The 10,210-nt window shown below is 45.2% G+C and overlaps 1 protein-coding gene across 5 annotated transcripts in view; it reads left to right on the top strand.

The window, feature by feature from the left end:
- Positions 1–1,728: 1,728 nt before the first annotated feature.
- ZDHHC13 (zDHHC palmitoyltransferase 13) overlaps positions 1,729–10,210 on the top strand; it is a 56,985-nt gene continuing 48,503 nt past the window's right edge. For 3 of the 5 annotated variants that reach the window (XM_051851863.3, XM_089310829.1, XM_089310839.1), the window contains exon 1: positions 1,729–1,896. In XM_051851863.3, coding sequence (XP_051707823.1) covers positions 1,870–1,896 — 27 coding nt within the window. In that variant the 5' untranslated portion in view covers positions 1,729–1,869. The remainder of the gene's footprint in view (positions 1,897–10,210) is intronic. The other 2 variants (XM_089310833.1, XM_089310837.1) reach the window with 2 other exon arrangements.

Genomic DNA, 10,210 nt, shown 5'->3' with positions numbered 1-10,210 from the left:
TTCACAAGTATGCTGTTCAACCGGAGTATGTCTAAAAGCCACAGGGTTTTCCAAGATGAGAACTAATGGCGGCACTTAGAGTCAGCCCTGGGTTTGCTTTCACATAGCCTATAGACATGGACCTGAAGTAGCTCATTGGAGGCAGAAAACAAATGAACAGAGGGGAACCAGGAGCCTGGCTAAGGAGTGGGGTGTTAGGATTTATTTGCTTCAAGGCCTTCCAATGTACTAGCCTATCATTACTGAAGCATTGAAACAGCAGCTTTTGAGCCTCCGTAAGAGACCTGGGTGTGAATTCTCTCTCTGCCATTTACTAGCTGAGTGACTTGGGATTTGAGGAATCAGTCTGAACCTGTTTCTTCTTTTGGGAAATGGGGGAAACAACACTCATCTTGTGGATTAGACATAATGTTTGCAAAACACTGGCACAGGTGCCAATGCACAGTAGTTGATCAATAAACAGAGCTCTGACTAGCCAAGCAAAATGACCACACCCAAACATTTCTTCCTCTGTGAAGCCTTGCCCAGCGCCTCATTCTAGTCTCTCTGAATTAACTGCTCTTTCCGCTGGTCCTCAAAAGAAGCTACTTGCACTGCTATTTGACAGTTTGTCCCTGCATGATAGAAGTTGATGACACACCTGTACATCCACCCATGCACTCCAACACAATTGGGCTGAGCATTTTCCATATCCCAGTGCTGTGGCAGGCACCGGGAGTTCAGAGATGGCCATAACATGGTTCCCGTCCTCAAAGGGCTTGGGCTTTCTGGACAACCAAGGGCTGTTGTGCCCAGTAGTCAGGAGCACTAAAATGTAATAATAATAATATACTTTTAATTTATTGTATCATAGTAACAGTCTTCTTGAGAAAACTCAGCATTTCGTTGGATTTTCCAGGTATTTTATGGTTAACATTACTAGTATGGGACAAGGGCATCATAATATTTTCAGTTTTCAAGATCACACAAGTAGACACTGGCAAATATTTTAACAGCTAACACGTATGGGCTCCTTTCCATAAGCCCATAGTACCATTGGTTCGGTACTTTAAACTTTTTCTTATTTAATCCTCCTGATAATTCTCTCATTTTTCTTCTTTCACAAATGAGAACACTGTAAACATTTTCGCAAGGTCGGCCAGCTACTCAGTTGCCCAGTCCAAAAAAAAATTTTTTTTGACAGGCAGAGTGGACAGTGAGAGAGAGACAGAGAGAAAGGTCTTCCTTTGCCGTTGGTTCACCCTCCAGTGGCTGCCGTGGCCGGTGCACTGCGGCCGGCGCACCGCGCTGATCCGATGGCAGGAGCCAGGTGCTTCTCCTGGTCTTCCATGGGGTGCAGGGCCCAAGCACTCCCTGGCCACAGCAGAGAGCTGGCCTGGAAGAGAGGCAACTGGGACAGAATCCGGCGCCCCAACCCGGTGTGCCGGCGCCACAAGGCGGAGGATTAGCCTAGTGAGCCGCGGCGCCGGCCCGCCCAGTCCAAATTTGCTCTCGGTAGAATGTTGCTGCTGTTGTCCTAACAGCCAGAGCCTGTAGTAGCAGGATCACTCCACCACGGCGAGATGCGCAGTCTTGCGCGGAGGCTGTGGGAGCCCGAGCGTACCGCGGGGGCGGGCCAGGGGCGGGGTCTCAGGCTGGCGCTTCCCTACTGGCCTCCCAGGCGGAGGAAAAGTTCCGCCTCCAGCCGAAGGTGCTCGCGGATTGGCTCTCTGAGACCGATTGACGGCACAGAGTGTAAGCTGGGACCGCGGCGGCGGAGGCGGGGGCGCGAGCAGGAAGTGAGAGTAGAGGCGGCCCAAGGCGGGCTGGCAGGCGGGCGACGGCTGCCACTTCGCCGAGTCGCTGCCGCTGCCACGGGTCCCTGGGGAGATGGAGGGCTCGGGGCTGAGCTCGCAGGTGAGTGGGGCTGGGGCTGTGGGGAGAGAGACAGTGTGGAGTGGAAGCAGCTGAGGGGCCTCCGAGGGCAGCGGGGGCCTGGTCCGGGGAGATAGGAGCTTGGAAACTCTGAGAGAGATGCTGGAAAGCCGAAGACTGTCGTCTGAGGGCCCGCGCCGGCCCCTCTGGCCTCCAGCCGCAGGTCAGGGCGCCCCCTGGGCCCTGGGGCCGGTGCCCGGCGCGAGCCGCTGTGGGGCCTGGTTGGGGGGTTCGCTGTGCCTAGGGGACGTGTCAGGTGACACATCTGAGTTGAGCCAGCGCGCCTTGACCTTGGTCTGGCGTCTGAGCACCCGCGGTCGCCTCGCACACCCTGTTGTAACTCTTGTTCCCGCATCCTTGCTTGCTCCTGAAAAGAATTAAGGCCGTCTGTTCGGGCTGCTGGGAGGGGAGGTACGTGATAGCCATCTGCAGAATCCCGGAGGACTCCGTTCTGTGGAGGAGGAATTAACAGCCAGGTGTGAGGACAGGAGCGGGCGACGGGCAGGGAGTGTTGGCACCGAGAGAGGAGTTTTGTCCATTTTCCGTACGCACTTTTCCCAGTGCCTAGAGTACAGAAGGTCACGGAATATTTGTTGAATACATGAAGAATTAGCAGATTGAGCACTTTGCGTATGCCGGATACTTTTACGTGTGTTGTTTTACTCCAGAGTCAGTGCATCCTTAAGGTATCTCTCTACTTATAGATTAAAAAACAAACAACAACAAAACAAAAACTGAGGGTGTCTCCGACTTGAATGAGTGGAGTCACTGATTTTCGAGCATGAAATGATTGAAGTACGTGGACCCTGAAGAAGGTCTTTCAGTCCCGAGAATGTGTCTCTTGCTCCCCCTTTTCCCGTGGAGGTTTAAGTGACAGGTTGTGTGGGGGAAGCATAAAGGTGTTCTTACTGGGTGTTGGTGCATTTTGAGTCAAGAAAAAATGGTGTGCAAGTAGGACTTTACAAAAGCGTGTAGAATCTTCACATAGAAACCGTGTCTTGCTGTTTTTCTCAGAGCCTCAAAGAAACTTAGTAGAAGTGGCTATCATGTCCTAATTACGGGCATGCATTGACAAAATCCTTCAAGCGCCCCACGTGTACTCCGTCAGCTGAAGGGAAGACAGGCGTGCCCCAGTCCCTACACGTGGAGGGAGAGAATGACTCAGAGGTGGCTGTGAGTAGGGCAAGGTAGAGAGAGCACAGCAGCCACTGTTTTTTCTATCATGTGAAGATCTTAGCTATATGCTGTGCTTCACAGGGGGCAAAATGCAGCCCCTCTGTTGATTTTCACTATGATCCTGTGAAGTGGAGAGAGATTGGTACAGTAGTCCCTTGCTCTCCGAGCAGTAGGGGTTGATTCTAGGACCCCTGCGGATACCACAATCCACAGATGTTTACTCTACTTACATAAAACGGCATAGTATTTGTATATAACCAGTGCATATCCTCCCATATATGTAAATCACATCTAGATTACTTACAACACCTAAAAGTATATAAATACTTGTTAAATTCTACTATTTAGGGAGTAATGACAAAGAGTCTGTACGTGTTCAGGCCTAACAATTGTAGGCCTAACTACACAGCAGTACATGTCTACATGTCTGCATCAGCTTGACATTTTTTTTTTTTTAATATATATTCAATTCACAGTTGGCTTAATCGGTAGATTTGGAATCCAGGGATGTGGAGGGCTTTGTGTATGGTTGCTCCTCAACTTCCCATGGGTTATGCTCAAATAACTTGTTGTAAGTTGAAAATATTTGAAGTGGAAAATGCACTTAATACACCTAACCTACCAAACATAATTTAGTCTAGCCTACCTTACATGTGTTCCAAATTTTCCTGCATTTGAGCTAAGTCATCTAACACAAAGCTGATTTTATAATAAACTATTGATTTTCAATAATTTTTTGTATACTGAGAATAGAAAACAGAATGGTGGTGTGGGTCCCCAGTATATATACACCGCGGAAAGCACACTGGGGCTAAAGAATGTTTGGAGCATTGAATTAAAATTAGTTGCTGAATGGTGGGGATGCTATAGCAACAGGGCCATCGATTTCTGAGAGCTGTGGCTTGCTGCCACTGCCCAGCATCGCAAGAGAATGCTGGTATCACTCCTCTGGGAAAGATTAAATTTAAAATAAAGTTTCTACTGAATGTTGTCACTTTCGCACCATTGTAAAGTCAAAAAATCATGTCTGATGATCTTAAATCATGGACCATGTGGTATTCGAGTTAAGAGAAAGAATTGAAGCTTAAAAAATTGGACTCACTTGCTACAAGTCAAATAGCCACTAAGTGGTAGAGCCAGGACTTCCTTTGTTCATTTAACAAATGAAGTGGTTTTTTTTTTTTTTTTTTTTGGCTTAATAGTGGGTCTTAACATTTGAAAATCAGAGTTACAGATAGAGAAGGAGAACTTCTGTCTGCTGGTTCACTCCTCAGATGGCTGCAATGGCCAGGGCTGAGTCAGGCCAAAGCCACAAGCGAGGGGCTTTATCCAGGTCTCCCACAAGGGTGGTAGCAGTGCAAGCAGTTGGGCCATCTTCTCCTGCTTGGACTGTTAGCAGGAAGCTGGAGCAGAAGTGGAACAGCCGGGATACAAGCTAGTGCCCATATGAGAAGCTGACTTTGCAGGCAGTGGCTTTACTTGCTGTGCCACAGGCCAGCCCTGAAAAATGAGTTTTGAATGTCTCCTAGGTGTTAAGGTATCCTTCTAGCTACTGGCAATAAATTAGTGGATAAAACAAGAAAAAAGCATTCCCTGCTGTTGTTGAATTTGGTTTTTGATTCCAAGTTCATCATTGATGGATTTTTGCCAGAATGCCTATACAGCTGGTCTTCCCATCAGTTTCTTTCTGACCGACCTCACCTTTTTTGAGTACTTTCTTACTTGATCCATCAGCCCCAGCCCCATTGGCTTTGGGGGCTTAAACTTGCTATTTGCTGTGGCTCAAATGCTCTTTTGTTGTGTACCTATGTGGCTGATTTCTCCACGTCTGAGATCTGGACACAAATACCACTTCAGTGTGGCATTCTGTGCCCCTGTATTCCCTTCATCACTACTACCAGTAAAAATCCCTTCCTTGTTTTATGTTGCACCTCAGCATTTAATACCATGTAACACACCTGTTGGTCCTGTTGACCTCTTAGGTTCACTGCTGTGTGCTGCATGTCTAGAACAGGTCCTAGCATTGATGAAAATACTTGTCTAAGAAGGAACTTGGAAACTGAACTCTGCTGCTTGTGTTAATGTCATGATAAACTACAATGGCCATGTGTCAGCTTTTTCACTCTTTCTCATTGTTTCATAATCTGGCAAAATACGGTTCCTCATCAGAGTTCCAGTATGATTTTCTAAATCTTGGTTTTTCTCTTCAGCTGATGCCCATTGTAACTTCAATAGTACTTACGTACTATTTAAAAAGGTAATGTTACCCATGCTATTTCCATGTAACAAATGACACATGATCATTTAGAGCTGGAAGATGATCCAGAGATGGATTGTGTTATGATGAACTGTCCCAGAAACCAGGGTGTAAAACAGCTGCTGTCGTGCTCATGGCCTCCATGTTCCAGAGTCTGGTCAGGCCAAGGCCCCACCACATCCAGAACCTCGGCTGGGAAGGGTCCTGTCCTGGGAATGGCGCACCAGCATGGGTTGTCACTGAGGGGTGTCTTCACTCATGGGCCTGGCTGTTGACAGTGACTTTGAGCAGGGACATTTACGTGTGACATCTGCACAGCCTGGTAGCTGAATTCTAAGAACAGTTGTCTCTAGAGACAAGAAGAGGAAGCTGCTGACTTTTAAGGCCTGTAGCACGGCATCACTTCATGAGTGAAGCAGTCACAGAGCCCAGTCAAGAAGGAGGAACGTAGACTCCCACCTCTTCATGGAGAGTGTCTAACAATTTGGAGCTGTAGTGTAAAAATCACCACAGGTGTATTCATTTGTCTCATATAATTTTCATAATAATCTTGTTCTGCTCCACTCCCTCTAGGAGGGTATTTTGCTAGCCATATGTCTTTCTTGATATTCCCTTCTCTCTCCCTCTCCCATCTCTGCTCCTCCCCACTCTCTCTTTTCTTCTTTTGACCCGTGTATCTTTATCAAAGCGGCACAACAAACATTATCCTAACATCTGAGGAAGTTTTGGACTGGGATCGTAGGTAGACAGAGAAGATAAAATAGAATCCAAAAAATCTTGGGAACTGAAGACTCTGAATTATGTGGCTCAGAAACTCTTAAACTGGTGCATAGCATGAGCTTCAGGACACCAGTGGACATCTTAAGATTATATGCAAAGGTCAGCTTATAGGTGCAGTTGTGTATTTGTCTGAGTACAGAATTCCTAGTTTTGATAACATTTTCAGAAGGACAAAGAGATTCCTGAAATTGAGACTCAGAAGTATTAACTTACTTTCCAAACATCCACAGCAGGGGCTAAAGTAGCAGGAGAGCCCAGATCTCTGGACTCCTAATGTAGGACCTTTTTGCTACTCAGGTGGTCCAGTCGTGGTAATAATCTTGATTGATCGTTTGCTGTCCGTGGAGCCCACCTGCTCTTCAGTCCTAGGAGTAGTTTCTGTTACTGTGTTCTGAGGGTGTGAAGGGAGTATCTTGCTAACTAGAATATAAGTTCCTTGCAAACCAGGATTCTTGTCTCTTGTGTTCATTGCCTTTTTCTTGTGTCTAAAACAGGACCGGGCACATAGTGGGCATTCAGTAAATATCTGATGCATGAATGAATTGCAACAGAAATCATGTCTTACCTTTCATTTCTGATTACCCAGTACCATGCCTGCTACATAGTAGGTGCTCTTACCTTTCCCTGAATGAATGATTTGTGAGTTTGCTGGCATCACGAGAATCTGCTTAGTCTGTTCTGCTAGGTCAGCGTTGCAGGTAGCCCCGTAGTGGTTAAACTTCCCTGTGCATACAGGGTGTGTGTTCATGCAAAGCAGTCCTTATTAGTGCGGAAGTCAGATGTGACTATTTTTTTTTTCTTTTTTAAAAACTTTTATTTACTAAATATAAATTTCGAAAGTACAACTTTTGGATTATAGCAGCTTTTCCCCCCATAACCTCCCTCCCACCCGCAACCATCTCATCTCCCACTCCCTGTCCCATCCCATTCTTCATCAAGATTCATTTTCAATTCTCTTTATATACAGAAGATCAACTTAGTATATACTGAGTAAAGATTTCAACAGTTTGCATCCCCACAGATACACAAAGTATAAGGTACTGTTTGGGTACTAGTTTTACGTTAATTCCCATAGTACAACACATTAAGGACAGAGATCCTACATGGGAGCGAGTGTACAATGACTCCTATTGTTGGTTTAACAATTGACACTCTTATTTATGACATTAGTAATCACCCGAGGCTCTTGTCATGAACTGCCTTTAAATATTTATTTATTTGAAAATCAGAGTTACGGGCCGGGGGGGGGGGGGGGCGGAATCTTCCATCTGCTGGTTCATTCCCCAGTTGACCACAATGGCTGGAGCTGTGCTGATCCGAAGCCAGGAGCCAGGAACTTCTTCCAGGTCTCCCACTCAGGTGCAGGGGCCCAAAGACTTGGGCTATCTTCGAGTGCTTTCCCAGACCATAGCAGAGAGCTGGACTGGAAGTGAAGCAGCCAGGATTGGAACTGGTACCCATATGGGATGCTGGCACTGCAGGTGGTAGTTTTACCTGCTACGCCACAGCACCGGCCTCCAGTTATGACTATTTTAACAGCTCCTCTTAGGATCATTCTGCATGGGAGTTGGGAAGAACTTTATATGTCTTTTTGATTTAAAAAATGTGGAAACGAGCCCAAAATAGGGTAGATGGTGAGCCATCATCATATAGACCACAGGAAAATACCGGGAATCTTTGTTTAGTTGACACCCGTGTCAGAAGAGATTAGGCTGGGAGAGCCCTGCAGATGCAGGGATGCAGTGTCTTCTTCCCTCCCTCTTCAACAGAGTGCATGCTCTCATCCTGTTTTCCCCTACTCTCCTTCAGTCTCCCAGAAAATAAAGATTCCCACTCCCTTCTGAGCGTGGTACAGAGCAGTTTCTAAATTCATACTGTCATGAGTCATGTTGTTGTAAGATTTGACAGTGTGTTTCTATATTTCATTCATCAATGAATAGCTCACTATATACTCATGGCAAGCTTTGAATAGATAGTATAAATCTGCTTCAAATGAGCCTTTTTGGTAATTTTGAGTTTTTCTAGTGGAGGGGGCTGACGTTTCAGGTGGATTAGATTGTCTATGCCTCCTGTGACTGATGAGCACTCCTGCTACAAACGGAAGTGTCAGCTCTGCCATTTTCTTGTTTACTTGTGCCTCTTTCGTATTACCTTAATTGGTGGTTGGTTGGTTTGTTTTGTAGAAAGAAGTTTAAACCACTTAGTCATTTTGGGAGCAGTAATTTAGTTAAAATTAGATAAGCAAATTTGAAAATTACATAACCTGGTGTAAGCTGAAGTGCGCTCCAGGTCCCACTGTCAGTCCCACTGGTCCTGCAGCTTTCACTCTGTCCCCAGGTAACCTTGTAAACAGTATAAGGAGTGGCCTGCTTGACAAACAAATCAGTGAGACTGCCCATAGTTTTAAAAACTTGAATTTGTGAATTCTGTTATTTTTCCTATCTTTTTACCGACAAAAGTCATGATAATAAAGTTTTTACATTTTTCTTCCAGTACCTACTGGGTCACTGCATATGTGGTGGCCTTGAGGGCATTTGCCGTACTTTGGAGACTATTGATTTCAAACACGGGCTTTGAATTCATATTGTCATTTTTAGGTTTTACGTTTATCTGGATTAAGGTCAAAAGTACTGACGTGAACAAAAGGTATCTCCTGTTCTCTTGTCTCTTATTTATTTTTGCCATTTAATCAGGTATTATTGCCTTCTCATCACTTTATAAATCTTTAACTTATTCCCCCTGTTAGACTTGAGCTCCTGGAGGATAGACACCGTGTCTTCTTTACCCTTAGCATGATGCCTTGTGCATTGTGAATACCCAGGAATTAATTGCTAAATACATAAATGCTCTTTATTGTTGATGTTCTTCATGGTGAAACATGTGATCCTCCTCTGCTTTTCAGATGAAAAATGAGTTTGATGTCCTCAATGCTCAAGGCACTATAAGAAGCAAAAGGAAGCAGGCAAGGAGCCTAGTAGGTTAAGGTGCCTGTGTCCTACATCCGGGTCCCTGGGTTCAGTTCTGGTTCCAAATCCAGCTTCCTGCCAGTGCAGACCCTGAGAGGCAGCAGTGCTAGCTCAAGTAACTGGATCCCTGCCACCCATGCAGGACACCTGGATTGCATTCTCAGCTCTTGACTTCACCCTGGTTTTGGCCCTGGCTGTTGCAGGTGTTGGAAGAGCAAACCAGTATGTGGGAGATCTCTCTCTGTGTTTGCCTGCCTCTCCTCAAATAAAAAACTTTTTTTGTTTAAAAAAGGCAGCATATTTGTGTCTGTTGAATGAGTCAGTTTTCTCTGTTGACAAATCTGTATGCAAAGGGTTAATTTCCCTAATGTCCAAATAAAAATTGATATACGCAGTCCACTGGATAAATGACCAGGCAGTGAAAAGGCAGTTTACAAAGGAGAGAAAATATGGAGAGCCAATATACATAACAACAAAGCAAAACATTCAGACTCTTTAGCAACCAGAGGTGTGCAAGTGGAGAACAACATGCTGTTGTTTAACCAGCAGTTTAGCAAGATTGAAAAAAGATTGGTATTATCCAGTTTGGGAAAATTTTTAGGAAAAAAAACCACTTATATGCCATGTAATAGGAATATGAATTGGGATAAAAATGTGGCATCTTATTTGTGTTTATAAAATATAAATATTTTTTAAAAGATTTATTCATCTATTTGAAAGGCAGAGTTAGAGAGAGGGAGAGGCAGATCTTTCATCTGCTGGTTCACTCCTTAAATGGCCACAATGGCCAGAGCTGGGCAGGCCAAAGCCAGGAGCCTGAAACTCCATCTGGATCTCCCACATGGGTGGCAGGAGCCCAAGTACTCAGACCATCTTCCGAGGCTTTCCTAGGTGCATTAGCATGGAGCTGGACAGGAAGTGGAGCAGCTCATGTGCACTCATATGGGATACTGGGATTGTAGTCAGTAGTTTAACCTACTGCACTACAAAGCTGGCCCTTATAGTACATATTTTTAAAATTAATTTATTTATTTGAGAGGTAGAGTTACAGAGAGAGAGACAGAGAAAAAGGTCTTCCATCCACTGGTTCACTCCCCAAATGGCTACAATGGCCGGA

Source organism: Oryctolagus cuniculus, chromosome 1, assembly GCF_051225735.1.
Source record: "Oryctolagus cuniculus isolate XC-2025 breed Fujian yellow rabbit chromosome 1, ASM5122573v1, whole genome shotgun sequence".
In the NCBI taxonomy this organism is placed as follows: domain Eukaryota; kingdom Metazoa; phylum Chordata; class Mammalia; order Lagomorpha; family Leporidae; genus Oryctolagus; species Oryctolagus cuniculus.
This window is presented reverse-complemented; position numbering and strand designations above follow the sequence as displayed.